This window comes from Cibotium barometz, chromosome 48 (assembly GCF_041138505.1).
Source record: "Cibotium barometz isolate CiBa-2024 chromosome 48, ASM4113850v1, whole genome shotgun sequence".
In the NCBI taxonomy this organism is placed as follows: Eukaryota; Viridiplantae; Streptophyta; class Polypodiopsida; order Cyatheales; family Cibotiaceae; genus Cibotium; species Cibotium barometz.
In genome coordinates, this window is record NC_141093.1 from 44,305,457 (window position 1) to 44,330,308 (window position 24,852).

General features: G+C 40.6%; 1 protein-coding gene across 2 annotated transcripts; it reads left to right on the forward strand.

Moving 5' to 3' along the window:
- The first annotated feature begins 1,055 nt into the window (after nucleotides 1-1,055).
- Nucleotides 1,056-4,479, forward strand: LOC147611201 (UDP-arabinopyranose mutase 1-like). Of its 2 annotated transcripts, none has more exons than XM_086785862.1 (3): nucleotides 1,056-2,274; nucleotides 2,372-2,431; nucleotides 4,351-4,479. In XM_086785862.1, exons 1-3 carry the CDS (start codon nucleotides 1,243-1,245, stop codon nucleotides 4,462-4,464), a joined length of 1,206 nt encoding a protein of 401 aa, XP_086641988.1. In that variant the 5' UTR covers nucleotides 1,056-1,242; the 3' UTR covers nucleotides 4,465-4,479. The 2 variants fall into 2 exon arrangements, with proteins under 2 accessions (XP_086641988.1, XP_086641989.1); XM_086785863.1 differs by lacking the exon at nucleotides 4,351-4,479 and adding an exon at nucleotides 2,618-2,806.
- Nucleotides 4,480-24,852: the final 20,373 nt, after the last annotated feature.

The window sequence follows — 24,852 nt, forward strand, 5'->3', positions numbered from 1 at the left end:
CAATAATGGACTACCTTGTTTTATGGTGGCTTGTAAAAGACATGATATGTGCCATGGTGGCTTGTAAAAGACGCCTCTTCAATCTACCTCGTCCCCTTACAACATGGACTGCAAAGTCAAGGCTAAATTGAAGTGTAAAGGACCCACATTTTTTAAGCCACGCCTTAGTTTTATTCACATTGTATAAGGCATGTCACCACCAATTCCAAAGATTATTAAATAGGAAAGATCACAAATTACCTTCCTAAAATAGTATTTTGATGGATGAGGTTGGTACATGAAGGAAAATAGAAATAGTGAGTACCCTTCTTGCATGACCCCTTAGTGGAGACAATGAACTCCACACTCCACATGTTTATTCTCCCTAACCACATTCACAATGAAAACATTGCACTCCAACACCTTTGTTGAATTAGTTCTTGCATTCATATCCTTGGTCAACCACTTTTTGTCCATCTCAAAAAGGCCTATCTTGCATAGTTGGGTGCACCACCTTGTTTCTCTTAGTGGATTGCCAGGTAGTCCACTAAGAGAAACAAGGTGGTGCACCCAACTATTCAAGATAGTTCTTTTTGAGATGGACAAAAAGTGGTTGACCAAGGATATGGTGCAAGAACTAATTCAACAATGGTGTTGGAGTGCAATTTTTTCACTGTGAATGTGGTTACGGAGAAGAAACATGTGGACTCCACACTGAGGGGTCATGCAAGAAGGGTATTTCTATTTGAAGGGTATTTCTATTTTCCTTCATGTACCAACCTCATCCATCAAATTATTATTTTAGGAAGGTAATTTGTGATCTTCTCTTCTCTCTCTCTATATATATTATCTTAAGGAAGAGTTTCGTAAAGCTGCCATGTGGCAAGAATTTGGAGGTTCGGGAAGGGAATGAGGAGATTTGGGGTAGAATTTGATTTTGGAAGCCTCAAAAGAAGTGCGAAGCACGGGTTCCAACTAGTTCCTATTTAATAATCTTTGGAATTGGTGGTGACATGCCTTATACAGTGTGAATAAAAGGGGTCTTTTACAAGCCACCATGGCACATTTAGAGGGGACGGGCCACCATGGACCCATCACATATTAACCGCTACGCTAGCACCAGAGACCCTTGTGATGTGGCGGCATCAAATGCTTTTTGCTGTCTAGTCAGCATTCTCGATGTAAACTAAACGGCATGTCCTATAGAAGAAGAAGCAGCAGAAGCAGCAGCAGCAGCAGCAAGGGGCAAGAGGAGAGTTCGGGATGGAGAAGGGAGAAGGACCAGAGGTGATGGATGTGGTAATTTCAGCCAAGGGCAGCACAGATTTGCGGTCCTTCTTGGAAGCGTGGAGGCCCATTCTGAGCCCCTACCATCTCATCATCGTCGTCCTCAGCAGCAGCCGCGAAACTGTGCAGGTGCCTGATGGCTTCCTCTACGACCTCTACATGCAGCAGGACATGGCGAAGACTCTTGGCAGCGATCTGGCCTCTGCTCTGAGCACTTCTCTCCACGCCTGTAAGTCCTTCGGCTTCTTGGTCTCCACAAAGCAATTCGTCTTCACCTTGGACACAGACTGCTCTCCTGCAAAAGATCCCATCACAGGTAACCTCATAGACCCCATGGATCGCCACTTGGTAAATCTCAAGCAGCCTTCCACCCCTTTCTTCTTCAACACTCTCTACGATCCGTACAGAGATGGAGCCGATTTTGTCCGGGGTTACCCTTTCAGCTTGCGAGAGGGTGTGGCCTCGGCTGTTTCCCATGGCCTATGGCTGAATCTGCCCGATCTCGACGCCCCCACGCGCATCGTCAAGCCACGTGCTCTCAACTGCATATATGTGGATGCTGTCTTGACCATGCCCCAGGGATGCCTCTTCCCTATGAGCACTGTTAACTTGGCCTTTGATCGGAAGCGTGTCGGTGCAGCCATGTTCCTCGGACTCGAAACCCTTACTGGATCCAATAGGTATGAGTCACTTGACGACATCTGGGCCGGTTTCTGTTGTAAGGTCATCTGTGATCACTTAGGCTATGGTGTCAAGACTGGCTTGCCGTACATCTGGCGAAATGAATCAGCCAATGTGAATTTTATTGAAAGTCTCCAACATGTGCCCGAAGGCTTGCAGTGGCTGGAGCATCTGCTACCCTTCTTCCAAACCCTTCGTTTTCCACGAACTGCCATGTCTGCTGAGGATTGCTACCTTGAGATTGCGAAGCAACTCAAGGAAGGGAAGCTGAACTCAGTGGATCCTCTTTTTCAACACATAGGAGCCTCTATGGAAAGCTGGGTCCAGGTGTGGCAGTCTGTCTCTGCTTGATCTTCTTGCTGTGTCATTTGAAGGCAAAGTTCTAGGTACACTGGACCTTCAGAGAAGGCTGTTAACCTTTCAGATGGTGTCTTGGATCTCAGCGGCCGAGTATGAATCACATGTTTCGAGTTTGCAGCACAAAGTATGAACTTTTTGTGTTTTAAGTGAAAACTAGTCTTGCTGTTTGTTTCAGTCATTGTTTTCATAATACCTCAAAGTTTTATTTATTTCAAACTAACCTGTTTTAGCAAACTGTGCTAAGCTTTGGCCAGAGATCAAAATGTGTTGCCTTATTTGCGCTGCCACACTTGGTTATTTCTTTTCCCAGTTTCCCAGTGCCATGAAATGGATGCCCTTGTCATCTTTGCTGGTTTTGGAAGCCTGGAAAGGCCTCATTGATAGTAGTGAACTTGCTTCACAAGAGCCAAAATAAGTATTTTGATTGTCAACTAGAGGTGGTGTTACTCCTCATGTAACTGCACTCATGGTGGTCTGCAGTAAATTTTTGGTGTTTGGATGTGTTGTTTTGCGTCCACATGCCACATTCCACATGCTTGCATCATCAAGTTTGTAATATTTGCTCCCTTTCAAACTTAAAGTAGCCCCCCCCCCCCCCCCCCCCCCCCCCCCAAGGGTTTCATTTAGGGCAGATTCACAGCTTTTCACATGGTGGAAGCTCTTGATGCAGTGCCATATGCCTGTCCAGAGTTTGTATACACAGGCATTATAATAAAGCTGTCATGTTACTTCAAACGAAATGGGGACAACCCAATTGTAAAGGTGTGTGCGCAGAAAACTTCATGTGCCTGGTTCGAGGCCATGCAACTGCCATGTCACCTTTCATCGCTTCTGCTCGGAAAGCTGTGATCCCATCCTTAGTTCCACTCCAATTGGAGCATTTGACCAAACCCTGTCTTTGTTGTTAAGCTCTTGTAGTGTTCAAGTCAGCAAACCAATCCTTCGTCAGAGTCATCTTGGGATTTTCTTTTCTTGTCCTTTTGCAGCAACATATACACTGTATAGTGAAAGTTTCAGTTTGAGGGGCTAAACAGCAGCAAAATACGATGGATGGATGTCAATGAGATGTAACACCACTGTGTGGACATTCGTTATTATTTCGGAGTGTTTATTTGCCCACGAGCATAGCATAAACCTCTTTAGCAACTCTTCGAAGGTAAGAAGACATGGCAACATTAAAATTGACACCCTTGCTGGGCTTTGCTGTGAAGTAATTTTTGTGTTTCATAACTGCCCTTGAGAGTAAGAGGGTGGGAATGGTAGTGCCACGGAGGGTGTATTGGGGATACATAGATGAATTGTTAGTGGAAGAAACCCTTCCACGTAGTACCCTAGTCCTCATCAAGCTCTGCTCATAGGTGTATTTGTCTACAAATGTTGGGCCTTTCGGCCACTCGATGGGACTCTTCTCTTATGCCTCGGGGAGCCTAGACTCCAACCCAAACCCAATATGCCATGGGAAACATGCAACTCTCACTTATCTCTACTCGTTTGCTTGAATCGGGGGCTTCTCGTGGTAGCTACGTTAATGGAAGCATGCTGAAGTAGCTCAACAAAGTTGCCACCACCACGCCTTAAGTGTAGCCATCTCTCTCTCTCTCTCTCTCCCTTCCATACACACACTCGCACAAGCATTGAAGGCAAGAGATAGGCGAGGTTTGAGAGAAGAATACAACACTATCTTTACTTGAGAGCATACAAGAGTGCATGCAAGAATGCATACAAGAATGAGGATTTAAAGTTACAATTTGACCTTTATACTCGGCTCATAGTGTTTACACTTGGTCGGCCGATGTTCAAAATGAGGTCCTGGTGCATCCAACCTTGTCTACACTAGTGCAAACACCTTGTCCTATAGCTAGTAACTCTAACTTTATTATCCTATGGCGTGCTTTTCATATACAAGCAGCGATTGCATATGTAAAATAATCCGTTACAAGAGAAATATGAACTCTCTAGTGTCTAGGTCAGTCAAAATATGTGGTGGCTAAGTCTTCGACAGAGTCTTCGACGACACTTAACATGCATCCCTTCCTAAAGCAGATTTCGTTCTCGGAAGATTGCGTTGAAGAAGATTTGAGATCACGAGGAAAGCAATGTAAGGCTTGGGATATCTACATAGCAACAGTAATAACACGTAAGATGTTCTTTGAGTAACAAGCAGAATTTAATAAGTAAATAGTTGAACAAGCGATAATAAAATGAGGAATAAGACTTGTTAAGCTTTCCAAAGATGCTACAAAGATGAAGATTAATGCGGATCTAACTTAGAAATAGGTATAAGTCTACGATTCATGAATTGAGTTCAAAAAATATGCCTATGGTTATTAACACAGTCTTAAACACAATGACTCGCATACAAACCATCGAAAGCTATATGTTAGTTGTAAAAGTAAAATTGCATGTGATTAGACGATTACTTATATAGCATAAGTTTTATTATTATTTCTTTCTTTTTTTAAAATTTTTGCTTCTTTTTGGAATTGAAGAGTGATAAACTACCACTCCGTGGAGACCAAAGCGATGGTCCACTGACTTCCGTCAAGGTTATCAAGAATCGCTAAGATTCTCCGACGGTGATGGTTTTTTAGTGAGGCAAAGAGAGAAGGTTCCATCCTATGAGAAATTAAGGCATCGGTCTTATGGTACCATTGCTAGTTTTCCAAAGACCTACCTAGATTCCACATAGCGATGGCTATCTTCTTGGTCATGTTTTTTTTATTTTTTTTATTTTGTTTGTTTTTTAATAAATTTTTAATACTTTTTTATATCGTAACAACCATCTTTTTCACTCACACATTACCTAGAGGACTAAAATATAGCTAAAGATGATTTAATAAATGTAAAATGGAGGACGTGAGATACTCTTTTGGCATACTTTATCTTTAAATATAGAATCGTAAGACTAGGACGATTTAAAAGAAAAGATTAACATTGATATTCATCTTGGAAGCTACTATGAGAAAGGCAAACCAGTCAAGTGCAATGTAATTATGCTCTTCAAGGGAACAAATTAAGTATAGAATTGCAAAAGAGAGATGCATGAAGAGCTAGTTTTGAATACACCTGTTTAATTTGAAGCTTTTGAAGTCATTGCTTATTCTTTTGCTCTTAATCTCGGTGAAGGACTTTGTATCTGCTGTTGTAGAAGACTTCATTGTTGCATCATGATAAATCTGAAAAAAAAAAGTCCTCAAGGCACATGTTGATTAGCCAAGATTATGAAGTGCATGCTTGCTTGTTATTGATTAGTGCTCTCTTCTCTTACTGTTTTATTGTTTTTTTAAAAACTTTTTTTGTATTTTTGTGATTATGAAAGAAACAAAGAATGTTTAAGCTTTGAACAAAGTATTAATGCTATACATGTTGGGTCAATATCAGTTCCAATGGTATTAAATTTTCGAACAAGCTCTTTGTCGATGTGAACATGGTGAAATGTCAGGGAGTAAGATGTAGAGGATTTTAAGGAAGATGAGACTATCTCATTGGGTCACCACCTCAAGTTTTTCCTTTACTCACTTTGGTGTAAGCTTGATGTAACTATCCTTTCCAAATGCTATGTTGAGAAGGCCTAGGTGATGGTACACATGTGAGTGCTTGAGAAGTGTTTACATCCAACTAAAGAGGTGGCATTGTGCTTTCATAAGAGCGAATTTGGCTTAGGTACTCTTCATGATATATTGGTATGTATATTTCCTCTTGAGGGGGTGTTGCACTAAAGAGGTGGAGTTTAGTAGCATGAGTTGATGCTTTGATGGGGTGAAGAAGTCTCTTGGCAAGGAGGTCTATGGATTTTTGATATTGAAGCATGGTTTGAATCCCCCCCTTCCTGAGCTATGTTGTACCCTCAAAATCTTTTTAGGTAGCCAAGTTTGGAGAGGTGGGGATGTTGTAGACACATCCATAATTGCCTTGTCTACTCTCAGTGAAGCAATTGCTACTGGGTGTGGTGGTGGAGTTGTCACAGTCTGTGTTCGGATAGTTTTCCTCTTCCAAGCGTGATTTGGACATTGGGGCACATTGGTCATGGTCATTGATGAAGAAACCTTGATGTACTTGGGTTGGGGTAAGATGACAGTTTGTTTTTGCTTAGGGATCCAATTTCACGAATTTCCTTTATAATATCCTTGTGCTTGTAGAAGCTTCTTTTGGATCCACCGAGGAGTAGTTTGTAGCCTTGCCCTCCTCCATTTGTTGTTGTTGTTTCTCCTACTTTTTGTAAGCTTTGATTTTGGTGGAGAGGAGTCAATGGTTGGATAAATTATTGGAACTTCTTGGGAAGTCTTCCCCCTAGTAGATTCATATGTGGACTCTACATCACGTTTTGGTTTTCATTTATGAGCTCTGTGATTCTTCTTTGTTGGAGTAGTCGCTAGAGAAGTTAAGGTCGAAGAATCTTCCATTGACAATGGTGTAAAGGGTTTTGATAGCTTTAAATCCATTTGATGGCAAAGCTTCCTCCTTATGATTATCCTTGAGAGCTAGCAACTTCATTGAATGTTGCATAAATACCAGAGTTTTGCAGTTAAGATGTTCTACCATATGTTCAATCTCTTTTGCCAAACCGCTTTGACCTTTTGCACTTGTCAACCAAGGGTAACTGGCCCTTTGAAGTTATCTTTAGGCAAGACTAGGAAGTCACCAATCAAGTGTTGATTATCACAATAGGTGTCAATTTTTAACAAACCAAGCACTTTTGTATTTTTCTTCTTGTTACCCCTCACTCTAGCTTCACTTGGTTCAAGCTCGGGTTTTCCTAGTTGGCACCAAGCAGCAAAAGAGATCAAGTTGTGCATGGTTTCCCCATCAATCAAAGCACTAAATAACACTTTCCCATAGGGACTAGCCAGTTTAATGCATTTTCTTTTATGACACGATTGACATCACATGTGCTTCAACACTTGTAGTAGCTTTTGGAATAATCTCACCCGTGTGATTAGAGTTCGAAGATGTGGCGACATTGTAGTAGTTTTCCAAAGATGTGGTCATGACCATGGTTTCACTAGCTAGAGGAACATATGGGTCACTAGCTAGGATTTTAGCTGGGGCTCTATTCATGCTTGTGTTAGATGGTTCTTGGACCTTTTCTTGCTTTTGTGGAGCAGTTGATGGCTTTGTTGAAAATCCCAGGGATGTCATGCTAGATGCATTTCGTGAATGGGCTAATGGATTGTCCCCTTCCTTAGAGGCTTGAGAAACTATAGGTGCATCTGCATTTGACAGTTCTTGAGATTTCTTTGCATGAGTAAAAATGTTTTGCTCTTTTCTCATCTCTTCCACAGAGTGATTCAGTTCCATCATTAGCAAATTAAGACTTGGCTCGATTCCAAGGTCCTCAATGACTACTTGCATAAGTGCTTGCCAATCCAAAGGATAGCATTTTGACAAGATCCATAAGCGTGTTTGTTGTTATGTTATACTCCCAATCTTGTGCCTTAAGAATTTCTTCCATCCTTGTGTTCAGGGGTCTTTGAGATGTCTTCTTAGGGTTCATTTCTATTGTACCTATGGTCTCTTTTTGAATAACCTTAGAGTTTGAAGTAGGTGATTGAGGAGATTTTGGGCTATGGGAAAGTTGTTATGTCTATGGGATTTTCGGCTGCTTTCTTTTGCTATTTCTTTCTGTGTATTTCCTTCATTGTTTTTTTATTTTGTTGAAGTTTGGTTTAATTATTTGTTGCTCTGTCTCATGATGTTGCTCTGAAGCGTAGAGCTGAATATCTTTTTATCTTTTTAGGTGCAAGTTTCTAGGCTTTGAATGGCTTCCAGATCTTCGTCCTCATGTGCCAAATATTTTTTGTTTTTTGTTTTTTTTTGCCTTGCTACTGTTTTTTCATGATGTTTCTTATTTGTCTTGTTTGAATTTCTTCAAGCATAGTTTTCTAGGTTTTTTGATTAATGGCTTTCAAATTTGCGATTTATGTGGCAAATATTTTTTGATTTCTTTAAGCATTGTTTTTTGATTTTTGGTCTTATTTTCTTGTTTGAATTTCTTTAAGCATAGTTTTCTACGCTTTTTAAATAATGGCTTTCAGTATTGTGATTTCTTTGCCAAATATTTTTTGATTTTGTTTTTGCCTCGCTGCTTTCTTTTCTTGATGTTTCTTTCTTTTTTTTTCCTTAAGAAATATTTTTTTCTTTAAGAGGTATTTTTTTGCTCTTATATCCTTCTATGTTTTTTATTTTTCTTTCTGTTTTTTTTTCCAGAATGATGCTCATTTATTATTTTGTGTTGTTTTTTGATTTTTTATGGTCTATTTTTTTGAATGAATATGTGGCTTCTGTCGCTCTCATTATTTTATTTATTTTCATGATTTTGTTTCTTGTTTTATTTCCAAAATGCTTGGTATTTAACTCTTTGATTTATAGACTGAAGAGGTTTATATTTTTGATTTGATAATTGATTTTTGAATAGTTTATAACAAGTATCGCTTTTTATCCTTATAATATATTATTTTTTTATTTGTCCTTTGATTATTTTATTGTTTTTTAATATAAATTCTTCGATATATTGAAATTATTTTTTGTGTATATTTTTCTATTTTTTTTCCAAAATGCTTAATATATGTATGGGGTTTTCTTTTCCATTTTCCAGAATGCTTTGTTATTATATGTATGGCGCTTCTTTTTTTTCCTAGATATGTTTGATATGTTGAATCGACCTAGATATGTTTGATTTGTTTAGTCCTCTCTTGAACGTTTGTTTTATTTTTATTTCACTTTTTACTTTTTCCCCAGGTGAAAATAGTCTATCTTATAAGTGGACATAACTGCAAAAAAACTTTTTATTTTCAATTATAGTAAATAAAAAACCATATAATTTAATGCTTCGTTATGAAGCTGAATAAAACTATATAAGGTATAAGAGGGTTAAAAACATCATGCATTCTTGAGTGTTGCTTTTAGACAGACCTCTGTGCAAAACTAGAAAGTGCTGTTTTTTTCCCTGCTCTGCAAATTTCTCGCTTTGCAAATCTGCTAGTTCCCTAGCTCTGTTGTTTTTCCCTAGCTCTGCAGATTTCTCCTTCTGCAAACCCACTTATTTCCTACACAACTGAGAACTTGTCTTCTCGTCAAGTGGTATAGTTTAACTATGGCCTCATTAATGGAACATGACCAAGGTAATTGTCTTCTCTTGAGCTGAAAGAAATCTATGACCAAAATCTTATATCTTATACCTTACTCTTATAATCTTTATGAATAGACAATTTTGCTGATGAAGGATCATCTAGCTTTGATAATTGTGAGCCGTTAAAGTCTCAAAACTTTTTCCTAGTGGCTCCTTTCAAGTTGGGGCATCAGCTTCTACGCTACTTGGGCCATCCGATCTTCGTGGCTTTGAAGATCCTACTCTTGTCACCCCCCTTGCTATTGAGACACCAACTGGTGTGGGTTTTCCTTCCCATTTATATGGTCAAAAGCAAAGTGGTGATGAGGGAAAAGTGTCTGTAGCTAGAAATCTCTTTCCAGATAACAAAAAGAGAGGTGTTGTTCTTATTCGTTTTCTTTTAAGATTGTTTGTGTGATCTGTTTTAATTGGTGTTTTAAATCAAAATCTTGTTTGTGCCAGCTTTGTTGACGATTGAATCACCTTAAAAAAAGCAAGCTGTCATTGAATTTAGGGGAAATCTCTCGTCCTATACTCCTCCTCTATTATATATATCTCAAGTTACCAATACTAAAGTCCGCTCTGCATATTAGAGGGAAAGGTGCTAAACAAGTATGGTACTTACAAGAGCACTCAGGATTTTAGAAAATACTTAAAAGCTAATCTTGTTGATAGGGAGAGTTTGCAAACCATAACACTTATAGCAGGAGATCCTTACATAAAAAAGTATGTAGACAAAATAGAGCCTGAAACTTTTATAAGGGTAGAGGGAAGTGTAGTTGTGCCAAAAAATTCTGCTGATGGAGACTCCGCAAGCTTTTCTGTTAGATATCCGTAACGCCGCTATGGGCGTTACCACAAGAGGGGACGGCCTCTGGCTCACCACCCAGCCATAGAGGAAGAATGAGGATTGCCCCTCATCCCCCAGGCTATATAGTGTGTGGCCTGCCGTCCACACTAGCCTGGCCGCCCATGACTCCGCATGGGCGTCCTCTCCCACTGAACCCCGAACATGGCCATCCGGTCTGCCGTCGGTCACCACCACAGGCATTACAGCCTACGTGACATTACCCCCCCTTAATAAGAGTTTTCGTCCTCGAAAACAAACTGGGAAAACCTTTTGGAATCACTACGGCGTTCCCAGGTTGCCACCTCCTCATCCCTATCTGTCCATTTAACAAGTACCTCCTGGTACACTTTATGTCGGGTTTGTCAGTCACGATACTCTAGAATCTTTTCAAGTTCATGTGGTATCTTTGGTGGCTCTATCAAGTCCACCAAAATCTCTGGAGAAACTGCGTTCTCTAACCCGTGAATTGATTTCTTCAGTTTACTGACATGGAAGACAGGATGGACTTGAGAACTCTCCGGTAACTCAAGTTTATATGCTACGTCCCCAATCTTCTTAAGGATTTTAAAAGGACCACAATATCTCGGAGAAAGTTTATCACACTTTCCTGTTTTCATGGTTTCTGACTGCGCAGGAACCTTGAGGAATACAAAGTCACCTTTTGCAAAGGTCACCTTTCTTCGTCCTTTATCCGCATAAGTTTTAGCGCGATCCTGAGCGCTACAAATGCTCTCACGTGCGGCTCTGAGCATATCATTCATATCTTCAAGGAAATCCTTGACAGATTGAATCTTCTCCTTTTCTAGGATTACAGCCATCGGAGATCTCGGCTGGAATCCATACATTAACATGAATGGTGTAAATCCAGTCGCTGAGTGTTTGGAGCTGTTATAGGCAGACTCCAAAAAGGGCAAGTACTCTTCCCAATTAGATTGCTTCTTACTAACATAAGAACGCAACATATCCTCTAGAATTTGGTTAACTCTTTCAGTTTGACCATCAGCCTCCGAATGATCTGCCGTACTCATAGTCAGAGTAGTATCCAACTTTTTGAAGATTTCCCTCCAAAAATGACTGTTGAACTTTCTATCTCTATCCGACACTATATCTGCGGGCAAGCCATATAGCTTGTAGAGATGTTCAATTAAGAGTTTTGCCAACTCTGGTGTTTTAACAGTTTTCTTCGTGGCAATAAACTTTGCCATTTTAGTTAACCTGTCCACTACCACCCACACCGAGTCATTCCCTCGACTCGTCTTGGGTAAACCGGTAATGAAATCCATGGAAATGCTTTCCCATTTCCCTTGAGGAATCTCCAGTGGATGGAGTAGTCCTTCCACCTTAAGACGTTCATGATTATTGACCTGGCACTTACTACATTTCAGCACATAAGTCTGGACGTTCTTAAACAATCTAGGCCAATAAAACTGTCTTTTTACTAGTGCATAGGTCTTCTGAATCCCAGGATGACCCGCACTTGGACTATCATGACTTTCTTTAAGAATTTGGGTCCGAAAGTCACCAATAGTTGGTAGACATACTCTACCCTTGTAAAGTAAGTACCCGTTCGTCAATGAAGTAATTAGCATATTTCTCTCCCTGACGAAGTTTAGCATCATCCTTTGAAACCGTGTAGAAAAACAAAGGTGATGAAGGGCCTACGTCTGAGCTCTCGGGCTCAAAACTATACCCCGAAGACTCGGCTAGCCTCTCCGGACTAACTCTCGCCTCGCTACCCGCCGCACCTACGGCCAGTCTCTCCGAACTAGCATTACGTGCCGGCGAGGAAGGTGGGCGCGGTTGTGACAAAGTGCGTACGCGTACAGCGCGCCAGACCTCTGTAAAGACAGGATCATGCTCACACAAGCCATGATTTGGTATTTCAACCAAAACCTTAAGGCAAATTTCATGCCTTGATTTTGCATCATGTCATTAGCACAAAAGCTAATGTACTGGAGAGCATTTTAGTAGCACAAGTTCTTAGACCATGCTACTAGATATTTGTAGACTACGCTACCATGTTGCATCACCAACTTGTTAAAACTTCTCCTTGGAAAGCTCTACGGTTATAGGAGAAATAAACTAGAGCCAATCTAATCATGCATCACAAGGATTAGTTCTAAAGCTGAGAGATACTTTCTCTCTTAGAGTAACATCTTTACACAAGCATATGCTCTAGAATCTTGTTGAGTTTCTAACTACCATCAATCTACGGATGGTTAAACTCCACTCTAACTCAGAGTAAATGTAAGTTTTTAAAGATTTCCCTTCAAATATAACAATCAAACTTCCTATCTCTTATGCCATACTATATATGCGGCAGATCATATAGTATGTGGAGATGTTTGATAAAGATTGTTGCACCACTACGGGTGTCTGGAGTTACATCCAATCACTTACAACTCTTTGTTGCTATTACCAGACACATCCCTTCAAGTATTGTCTGGACTCACACAACTATTCCAGTTTATGTGATATTTGAGGATATCCCTCAACTCTACTCTCAAGCGACTACGCGCTAGTGTCATAGGTCCAAGAACAAATCTAGACTGTGTTTAATATCATATGTTATATTCTTGAGTCCTTCCAAGAAACTTTTAAACATCTTGCAACGAAGATGTGGTATAGTGTCTACGCACATATGGTGGTACTATTGATAAACTGGTTTGTAACAGATCAGTGGTTTCACACTTGTAACAAAGTGCTTCATTGTTGCATATTACTACCCTTCATAAGCGGTTACACACTTATGAATCATTTGGGTGGGTTGTACCATCTATCAAGAAAAATTCCAAACTACTAATAACCACATTATCAATCCACAGATAATGACTGAGCTTGCTGCGAAGCCATAGGTTGCTAGACAATTGATGGTAATTACACAAGCCCAATGTCTCATTACATCATACATTCAATATAAATGCAAACATCACAGTACTTCGTGATGATGAACTTAGGAATTTCATCCTATCCCTGTTTGGTGTTGGTATGAAGTAAACTATAGGAACATTATTTGCTGCCTCCTGATTATAGCGGCAAAGCTACCTACCCATCACAGGTGGCAATCTCTACCAAGCTATAACCAATGACAAGCAAATAAACGAGTACTCTTGTAAGAACTTCATAACCATATCTCACACCAAGCTCATAATCAATACAGATTAAATGCCAGGGCTTGCAAAATTGAATTAGGTAGAGGGGATCATCAAACTACGGATGACCTCGACAACTCACTAGGACTAGTGATGTGTAACTTTTAAGTCACTCCACTCTCCTTGCTTATTTTATACCATCGAACAAATCGGTCCCTCGATTTGAGCAACGTCAACATATTTATGAGTACCTCGATACTCATGGATTGTGGTTCGGTAATTTAAAACGTTGATCTAGAGTATTTTTCACTCGAGGATCTTAATTTTATTAGCAGCTATGTATTAGTAGTGAGTAACTACGTACCCACTATCATCACACTAGTAGCTCCATACTAGTCAGTATACTAGTCAGTGAGTAACTCCGTACCCAATGGTGTACCTCCCCCGAGTGGGAGTACCATATAAAACCATCTATGACAAGATGCTTAAGTCACTTGCTGCTAAGAAGTGACTACCCAAATTGACCCCTCCATTGCACATTGCAGTACAATCTCTGGTATTACAACACGAATTTTTGGACGTCCTTATCATAGAGGTCAACTTAAAAACTAGTGCATAGGTCTTGTGGAGTCTCGGCTGACCTAACCACACCACTGGTGACTTCCTACAAAAAATGTGGCGCCGAAGTCACCACCTATGTACTTTAACTCCGTAAGTACATGGTTTTCATCTATCATCTATGGAAAGTTGTAAAACATTCTTGTGATGGATTTTTATCACTCTAAAATTATTGTGCACTATTTTAGTATGAAGAGCTTTTTTCCTGGGTACCATGGTTCACCCCAAGCTCATCTTTTGCTAAATTCTCCGATTTAACAAAAGATATGTCTGCCTCCGAACACTCCAGTTCAGCCCCAGACTTTGAGTTTACTTCTTAACACTCTGGTTAAGTCAAAACTCACCAGATACAGTAGGATTTACCACTAAGCTCTCCGACTTAGCCTTCTATCCTAACTCAGCCCGATACTACATATGTCGGATCCGATACTAACAACAACCAGGCTCGTCTGGAGTGAGATACTACTCACTATTGCCATGTAAAACCTTATTAAATCCATGGAATGCTCCACTCATTCCCAAGGGGTCATACGACTTATAGGGTTTACACGCACATGAACTTTGTAAGAAAAATAGCCGGTCATGCAATATTACAATTGCTTATGTAGGAAAGTAATATATTTCCCAAATTCATATGGTAGCAACTAAAATGTACTCACAATTGCACACTTATGTTGAACATAGGCAAGACTAAGCTTGCAAAATGCTATAGGGCGTCCCCCATGCATGAAACTGTCCAACCAAACTAGTCTTACTGCTAACCTCTAGATTTAGATCACTCCGGAACTAAATCACTCTGTTAGCACTAGTACACCATCATGGTCTTGCTACCTAGAGCTTCTCCGAACTCTGTAACTGGGTTTTATCCCAACTTATGGCTATATTTGGTAATTTTCAAAGTTCAAATTTTATCTTGCACACTTTATCACTACAGACAAGTGTACATACAGACCTGCCAAAGAGTCAAGTTACATGCACAAGCCTTGGCGTCCCATTCCACCAAAACTACAATCGATTCCGTGAGAATTTGATGTCCCATACCATCAAATTACCACCAAACCAATTGATGTGACATATAAAAAGGCTCTTTCCCCCCTCGAAAGATCACCACAAACTCTCGAGCAGTGGGATGTCAACGCATGGCAATAAAAAGAAGAGAAAACCATGCTAGTAAGTTTAAGAACAGTTCTCTTCGTCGATCAACTTCTATAAGGGCATTGAGCATTACATCTCAAGACTATACCCCTTCAGATTTACCTTTGATTTCTACAAATCAATCCTAAATCTGCTATTATATCTAGGCGTATGCTAATCCCTCAGATTAGTACTCCTAGATAAACCACTCAATTGAGTACTGCTAGCAGCACTGCTAGCCCCGTTATCCCAAGTAATACACACCTTAGGGATTACTTTTACCAGGCAGACCATAGCAAAATGGGAACTCATGCACCAAGATAGACGTTTTGCATTGGCCACTGATAACTTATTCTTCAAAACTATGAAGATTATGATGAGTAAGGTCATGTCATCAATTTGGGTTCGTCTTAGGAAAGGCAAGTTAAAACACGGTTGCTTGACTGCCTGCTAGAGAAGTGCAGCTAGACACTAACATTGAAAGAATTTTGCACTCAAAGGTTGGTTATAGAGACTTTGAAGCATTGCGCACATCTCCGGACTATAAGGAAAAGCTCAAAAAAAAATCTTTTCGTAATGATCATGCAATTAGGGGCACCTACTTTCTTTGTCACTTTCTCTACAGCTGAGAGACTATGGAGGCATTTGATTGAGCGTCTCCAATTGCTGAATCCAACCTTGCAAGGTCCTGAAGAGAATACCCCTGCATTTAAGCGACGCCTCATTCACTCCGACCCCGTTACTTGTGCATGTTACTATGTTCATCGTTTTGAAGCTATAAAAGCGCTCTTGCAAGCAGATGCTAGCATACTTGGCCCACTCCAAGACTACTTTTTTGAGTTTCAGAACCGTGGCAGCCAGCATGACCATGGTTTGCTTTGGATTGAAAATGCACCAACCTTGGACAAGGACACAGATGATGAAAACATTGTCGCATTTGTTGACAAATATATCAGCACAAAATCAGAAGATTTGGAGGAGTCCTTTGGACTCACACAAATTCACGAGCATAATGAAACATGCAAGAATGGAGTACATGGAGTGGCAATATACTACAAACAAAACTTGACACTCAAATCATAGTACATCAAGCAAACTAAAAAATTGAGTTATTGCATGGTCATTTCACTGATACCATGAGGCAAAACATCCACATAGTGTCACTATACAAATCATCGAAATCATCTCCTCATTCCCTGATTCAAATACTACAAGAGTTTTTCTTCCACAACCACATCCTTCACCCAATAATTGTCATGGATGATTTCAACACAGATACATCTGTGCCAACCTGACACATGCTTGAAGAGTTCTTTGCTTCTTATAACATGACACAGCACCCTATACAACAGTGTACGGATTAGCATTGGACCATGTATGGAGTTCATACTTGACGAACATCATTATCATAAGTCTTGGGGTTAGGATTTATCAAGTTGTACAGAGAATAGTCTCCTCTTTCCTCAAACATCTTTGAGAATAAATCATTCTTCCCATCTTCTTTAGGGTCAATCTTGCTCTCTCTCGACGTGTTCTTACATATGCTCTAGCACAACATTAAGTGTTTTGATTCCCACATGATGTTTCATCCATGATAGACTATTTCCATGGCCCAGTTGGCTTTGGCTTTCTTGAACTAGGGTTGTGCACAACCTCCAGTTTCTCTCTCCTTTGTAGCATTTAAGTACTCACCCACATTCCATCTAGGTGTTTTGGGTTCAATCTTTCTTCAATTTATAGCTCCTTAGAAGTTGGAACGCGTCTTTTAGGCACTTATAGGGTCCCTTCTAATTCTATGAGTAAGTTGTATCATAGGTTGAGGATTTCTCTCCCCTGGTACCATTTCTTTGTAAATTTTTGCCCTCCTTTTCTCTCGGGTCTTCCAATGTCAATTTCCCTATTTGGCCTTGATGGTGGTTGTCCCTTGCCAGCTTGTGAAGCTTCTCTCTCAAGCTCGTAGGTGTATCCTATGATTCCTTGGGCTAAGCCCATGAACCCACTAGATAGTGTTAAAGAAGAAGTGCCCTTCTCCCCCCTATCAAATCCTCATGAAGTTGGTTTTCCACGCTTTCCTCGTTGATGATTGAATAGAATTTAGACTCTACAAACCAAACACACACTTTTGCGTGTTGGCCGAGCAAGATCGAGAATCAATGCATACCTAATGCACAATCTCAGCGTCAATGGTGATACTACCTAGAATGTCAAATAATCACAAGATCGTGATCACGAGCATGATTTTGTAGTCTACAGAATCACGTCAACGTAAGTTTACTGGTTTTGATGAAAAATCCATGGTTGGGGGTGCAAATCTCAAATTTTTCAATCCAAAGTTTCAAGTTTGGTCCTTTGTAACATGAATGTTAATGTGATAAATCTAGCAAAAGAATCAGTGGCTCCTTATTTTTCTAATTTTCATAATTAAGATAAATACAAAAAGGGTGTTTACAAGGTGTTTACTACATAATCACGTCATGATTAATAAGCTCCCATCATGGAAATATAGATGTAAATAACTTATTAATGCAAAAAATCATTCAAAATGCAAAAACAACAAAAAAACAACCATTCCTTTTCACTTTTCTTCTCCTTTCTCACAACCATATCCACTTGTTTTCCACTTCTCAACCATTCACACAACTTCAAGAAGCCATATCTAGGGAAAAGGGATCTATAAGAAGATGACGGGAGTACAAAGAGTGTAGAAAGAGATTGGTTTCTTCCTCAAAAGTGGCATTAAAAATGCTAATAGCTACACTACCCCTTCTCTAATGCAATGGATAATGCTTACCTTAACATGTTGTGGGGAACTTGTTGGCTCCGAGCTCATATCTCTTGAAGGATCCAAGATGCACTAGTGGTTGCTAACTCCACTCCTTTGCCTCCTCCCTCAAGATGTCATACCAAGAGGTTGCCTTTCTCCTTACAACAAGGACTCTCACTCCTCCTATACTGGCACTCATAGACACAAGCACAAGAAGAACATGCACTCATAGACACAAGAAGAACATGCACCAAGAATAGAGCACTCTCTCCTCTCAACGCTTTCACACACCATAAACACATATAAGAGAGCAAGGAGATAAGCACAAGACTCAATTAGCACAAAGGGGGATTATATCTTTGCATTATGAAAAATTGATATTTATATAGTTGGCCCTTATTAGCACTTCGGTGCCCAAAAGCCTAAAAATAAATGAACGCCATGATTACAAAGGCTACTTACGCTTGGGCATGGCTAGCCGTTCTCATAATCACAACATTTATAGCGCCATTTCATGACATCTCATATGCTATCCCTCATATGTAGTGGAGAGATGCTAAGTTAACCTTAAAATGGGGCTAACAATGGTCATAACACCAACGCGCAGTGACATACCAAGCTATGGTAAGTAACACTAATGATCTAGATGATGCTAGATCGAGCTTTTGGAGCTCCAATGAAGGAGCTTATTCTTTATGCTCATAAAGCACAAGGGAAAACTATTGGGTAGGTGTAATGTTTATCCTAACCTGGTATCCAAGACATTTGGCAGTGTGTCCTCTTCCTCTCTCAATCCATGTGAAGCCAAGATCTTTGCCCCAATTAATCCTCTTAGAGTCACTGACCCAAAATGCAACAAAATTATGCCAATTTAAAAAATCCTCTATTGCTAGACAAAAAACTTCCAAGATTGTGTGAACTAATCCAAAATCTAACAAAATTATGCCAATTTAGAAAATCCTCTATTGCTAGACAAAAATCTTCCAAGATTGTGTGAATTGAGCAAAGACATGAGTAGGATGCCTCAAAAAACTCAATGTACTCAGAGTTCATGTGTAGAGGAAATCTTAATCAAGATACTCTAGTCCTAGAGCAAAGGAAATTACTATGTTGATAGTTTTTATAACAGTGAGACCCATTAGGGGAGCTAATGGGTAGCCCTTCAATACAGAGCAAGAGATCTAGAAGTGCTCACCTCGATCCCAATAAAGGCAAGAGACACCTCTGATCCAACCAATCCTAAGAAAATCCCATGTGTGCAAGAGCACCCTCTAAGAATTCCTTATCCACGCTATCATAGGCTTTCTCAAAATCAAGTAGCAATATGGACAAGGGTTGATTACTTGTGTTAGCCCACTCTATTGCCTCCCCAAAAGGAAAAGACTCTTATGTTATCAAAGATACTTCTTCCTTGGAGGAATTCATTTTGTGTGTTTGTAATCTCATGCGAACTACCTTGGTAAGAATTTTGTATGAAGTCCCAAGCAATGTGATAGGCCTCCATTCGTGGGAAACATTAGTCTTATTACCACCCTTATGGATAAGATCCTTAATAATAAGAAAAGGATACATACAGCTCATGTTCCACATATTTCTATAGGGCCACACCCTATGATGCCATAATGATCTCATCCCTAATGTCCAAGGAAAATATTCGGGGCTATTTTTAGCACAAGGCTATTTTAGAGGGGTCTTTGATATTGTTGGGCTATTTTAGAGGGGTCTTTGATATTGTCGCGCTATTTCACCAGAAACTTCTTTAGGAAAAATCACACTAAATTTTCTAGTTTTTATGTATTCTAGAGACAAATTTGCCACCAAAAGTACACTATATACTACCATATAAGAAAAAAAAATCAAAGATTTGCCCAAGTTTCTAAAGTTTATAGGTTCATATATATAAACATTTGCCAACCCATCTATACTTATACTATTTTACTAGTGTCTTAATTTTTACCCTGTTAATGTCATCCCAAAAACTCATGAAAAACATGGGAAATATTCCATCATCCTAGGATATTTTCCATGTGGTAAAGCTCAAAACGTATGTCTAAGCTCTTCTCCAAAACAAGGGGCATCAAGTAATGTATACATATTATCCAAAATCAGCCTAAAGGTAATCACTCCCAAACCTTCTATTGTGCCCTATCCCTTTGAGGGGAGCAAACCTGTGAGTGAATAGCAACAAAGACGAGGTCCTCATTCTCCTAATCGCGACAAAGATGAGACGTCATTCTCCTCATGGCATTCTCTTGATAGATCTACAACATTGATTTTCAATAAGAGTTATTAAGATCTTAGTTTACAAAGGTTTTAATTAAAGCTTTGTAACGGCTTAGTATGCCTCATTAATCTTCAATCCGTGGTAACTCCTCTTTGTATAAAAGCAAGCTGCATACACTCACTCAGTATAGTAAAGGCTTTTATTAGTATTTAATCCATGGTAACTCCTCTCAATAAGACATATAAAACCAATTGCTTACACTTAGCAATGTTACCTAACGTAGGTCTTAAGGGGGTAGAGAAAAGCATCTCCCTTCTTTGGGGTAGAGAAAATTATCTCCCTTGGCTTCTTTGTATTAAGATAACCACATTTAACCTAATGATTTGGTACTTTTTCTTTGCAAAGAAAATCATCTCCCTTGGCTTCTTTGCAATAAGACAACCACATTAAACCTAATGATTTTATACTTTTTCTTTGTCAAATCTAGCATCGAAAATTGCCCATGAGTGTTTGGAATTTTATATGCAAAATATCTTTAAGGCTTAGTTTGTGAGAACTTTTATAGGTAGTCCACTAAAGACAAGAAAAAAGAATTCTTGTACTTTACCTTTAGAAGAAGCTCCAACTTTGGAGTAGGATTTGGAGATGCAATAATCTAATGTAATATCAATATTCTTTTAGAATCTATTTGCTACTCATATAAGAGATCTTGAGTTGGGATTACCCCCTAGTGGCTTGGGCTACCAAGACAAACCACTCACTCAAAAGCTAAGGCGGAGAGCCTCATTTTCTAGTACTAGAAACCCAACCACCAAGGTGGGCACAAGCAGTGCCACAAACCACTATACATAATACAAGGGGGCCCACCAATTTTACACAATACAAGAGGGCCCTCCACCTCAACATGATACCCTCTTTGAATAATTCTTACTAAACCTAATTCTAGCTTCACCCCGCTAGGAGGAGGAAAAATTAATGTGGGGCAAAGCCAAGAGTTAGCTCTAGGAATTATACCCATAAAATAAGAATCCCTAAGCTAGTTTCCTATTGATCCCCCTAGTTGCCACATGTTCAAAAAGCACGTTCAGAAACTTTAGGCTATAGTCTAGTCTACCATCCATGTTAAGGATCTAGTCTACCAGCTATGTTAAGGATAGCAAGAGAAATAGGAAGGGGGTCACTATGTGAATCACACATGCATAGAGCCCCAAATATGACAAGAGGAGTGGAGATCTTGTCTAGTACTTGGAAAATTCATTAAAGTTTGAAAAGCTTTTAGGAGGATTGATGACCTTACAAGATCAATGCTTTTGGCCTTTACCTTGTACACCGTCTTTGGCACATGTTGAGATCCTTCTGAGTGAAGATCCACTTTAAGCTCTGATGATCTGTCCTCATCAAAGTGAATCTTTGACCTAGTAGGTAATGTCTCCACAATTTCAAGGCATATACTACTGAAAGTAGTTCCAAGTCATGGACAGCATAATTCCTCTCATGCGTTCTGAGTTTTCGGGATTCATAGGCCACTGCATGACCTTCCTACATGAGTGTACCTCCCAGGGCAAAACCACTGGCATCAGTTTACTACCGCAAAGGGTAGAGAGAAATCTGGCAACTTTAGAACGGGATTGGTTACCAAGGCAGTCTTCAGCTTATCAAAAGCACTCTGGCACCTTGGAGACCATTGAAATGGGATATTCTTCTTGAGAAGATTAGTCAGGGGGAAGCTATGAGAGCATACTTTGGTATAAAAACCCTATACCAAAACCAGTCAATCCCAAGAATTGTAACGTACCCATCTTCACTAATAAAGAAATGTCCATGTAATTATGAGTTTTTAAAGTATAAATATCAATAATTTTATTATTTGAGTCATTTCCAATTAGAATCTTCAAATTCTGAGCCCAAATTTGGAATCTGCGTGCGATTTTACCCTAATATAGGATTTTACAGCATCCAAAACGGACACCGGATCAAGCCTATACGCTAATTTCAATCATTTTAGTTATAAAACGGCGACCTTTAAACCTTAATAAATGCACGACCGCACGTCCGTTTGACGAACGGTCTGAACCCCTGCGACCAGGAGAACCTCCCGGACAAAAAAATTTTTCGCCCCCCGGGGCGGTCCGGCACGCAAATCGAGGCGGGCGTCCCAAATTTGGGTACCCCGCCCCAAAATTTGGTCCGTACACACTTACTAGGGCGCCCGTACAATGGCCGCCCAAGAACCAAAGGACGGCCGCCCACTGTTTGGTCCACGCGTACCCTTGGGCGGACACCCAGACCGGATAAGGTACATGCGTACCACTCCTTTCCCAGACAGCCAGCACCGTACCTTTCCCGTAGACCCATGCAGACCACTGGTCCAGAGCCTTTGAAGGTACACCGTCCTTTCGTCCCTGCTTTGCGCAGCGCCCGCACCCTCACCCCTCAGCTATATAAACCCCCGGGGTGCTCCTCAGTCGGCACGCACTTCTGTGTAGCGTATGCCCTGTTGTGCTGCTGTCCGTACCATCGTACCGTACTTGCTGCAAGTACAGCCGCCCTTGCAGCCACCCCTCTCACAGCCCCTCATTTGGCTCTTTTCAGATAAGCCAATTTTCCTCCATCCTCCTCTTGCCATGGCCCAGTGTCCTTAACTCTTCTCCCCCCCCCCCCCGTGTGAATAGACTTACAGAGAGGCTTGCAGCCACCCCTCCCAACCCTCTCCACGTTTTTGCCTTTGGCCTTAAGGACACCCTCACAATCCCCCCCCCCCCCCATTTGCGTAGACTTTAGTAAGGGATTTTTTACTCAAGCGAGGGTTCGTGCGCCATTTTCTTTTGCTCATACGGTGAGCAAACGAGCTCGGAATTCAGATCCGACTGAAACGTTTCGATCGCAGCAGCGAGCTCTACAAGGCGAAACCTACGATGGCCTCATCCCGGAGACGGCAAAATATTACCTCAAGAGGCGCACGTAACAACGAGATGGAGGGAGATGCGCCCAGCGCGGCTCCAGTCCCTTTTCAAGCCGCTCAAGGAAACGGTGGCCAGGTTAGATTGGTTAATTTTCAAAAGAAGAGATTTTTTTTCTTAAAATTAGTATTAATGAATGGTGTCTTTTCCTCTTAAAATGACGACATAAAAATTATATGAAATTATGAATTATGTGATGTTGTTTTCGATAAATTACGTTGAAATTGCTATCTTCATGAATTGTGAATGCTATACTTAGAAAATTGCATTGAAGTTGTTATCTTTGGAATTCAAGATTTTTTTTTGGCTTTAACGCTAACTCCGTTCCGTGCTTGTGTAGCCGGGCGGCGTCGTTAGTAAAGCCCGGTAATGGTCCAAGGTATCCCTCATACCTTTGGAGGAATAAGGATCGCCGATTGAGGCGAGAGATTATGAGGCTGCCTAGTTCTGAGGGCCCAGGCTAGTGCGGTAAATAAGCCCACCCTAGTGCGCAGACATCCCTCTGAGGGGCGGGAGGATCGAGCGATGGAGCCTGAGAGGGCGACAGGCCGGCTTGAGTCCTCGCCAGCGGCCGACGATGAGGTGTATGGTCCCGTAGGGTTTTGCCCAGCATGTAGAGGCTGGAAGGCCGAATTCTAGATCATCGGCAGAATAAGAATAAGAGAGCCGGATTGGCTTGTATGGAAATGGATTCATGTATAAACTTTTTATATAATTGCATCTTGTCTTTGGTATGATTGTATTGTGTAAGAAGGCTGTTATAACGAACCTTGTGAAGAAGGGCCCTAATTAAGGAATATGCTTATTTATGTCAAACAGTGTGGTAGTATTAATTAGAAAACAAATTGATGCGTGAGTAGGGTGGAAAGTGGGAGGATGGAATGCCCTGACGGCACCATCCTACGGATGGGTGGACCCGATTAGTCGGGTAGCTTTCCAACAAATTAAGTGGAAGCCCTACGTTAGATAGTTAGGTTCTTGGGCAACTCTATTCAAGAGACTAGGTCAGCGGCTGTGCCTTGCATAAGATGAGGAAAAAAGCGTTGTCCCTAGAAATCAAGTCTAAGTAGTTGCCCAATTTTTGATCAATTGCCCTATGGGTGATTTGATGTTTAGGAAATCACGCTCCCCCTGCGGGATAGAGCTAGGTCATACCTATGAATCGTATCCTTGAATCTCTACAGGGTCAAGGTGTCGATGAATAGGAAATTTATCCTAAGATAAGACTTAGCGGACTATCTTAAGTGTTTCTCCCATCTTTAGAGGGAGGAACCTTACAATTGGTATCAGAGCAAGTTTGACTCCTAGGAATTGCAGTTTAAGGATTGTTTTGTAATAAATGTTTTACCTAACATAATGCTAATTAGTAAAGACATCCTACTAAAACAAATAAGATTGAAATGATGTTTGAATGCTTGTAGGAAGAGGAAGATGCCTACTCCAAATTTCTAGTTTTCCAATGCATCTTCGAGACCGCTAGTCACTCCTCGAATTTCGAGTTTCGCGACACCATGATGCAGATATTAGAGAAGATATCCCTCCCTCATTTCTCTCGTATTCAGAGAGGATGGGGCAGAGATTTCTGGAGTCGTGGGCCGAGATACTTCTTCATCCGAGCAGATCAGACTGGGAACCTCACCACCGACCTTAAGCGGATTCGTTGGATTGAGAAGCTGAAGATGGTCCGCTTATTTTGGTTCGTCGGTACCCCCAGGGATGACACCTCGGTGACTATAGATGGGGTTCGCATACCTCAGGATCGTTGGGTGTATGACAAAGTGATGCAGGTCTTACC

Coding starts and splice junctions, on each gene's coding strand:
- LOC147611201 (XM_086785862.1), top strand. CDS start 1,243: ATGGAGAAGGGAGAAGGACCAGAGGTGATGGATGTGGTAATTTCAGCC. Junction 2,275..2,371: donor CTATGGAAAGCTGGGTCCAG/GTGTGGCAGTCT, acceptor TTAACCTTTCAG/ATGGTGTCTTGGATCTCAGC. Junction 2,432..4,350: donor TTTCGAGTTTGCAGCACAAA/GTATGAACTTTT, acceptor TTCCTAAAGCAG/ATTTCGTTCTCGGAAGATTG.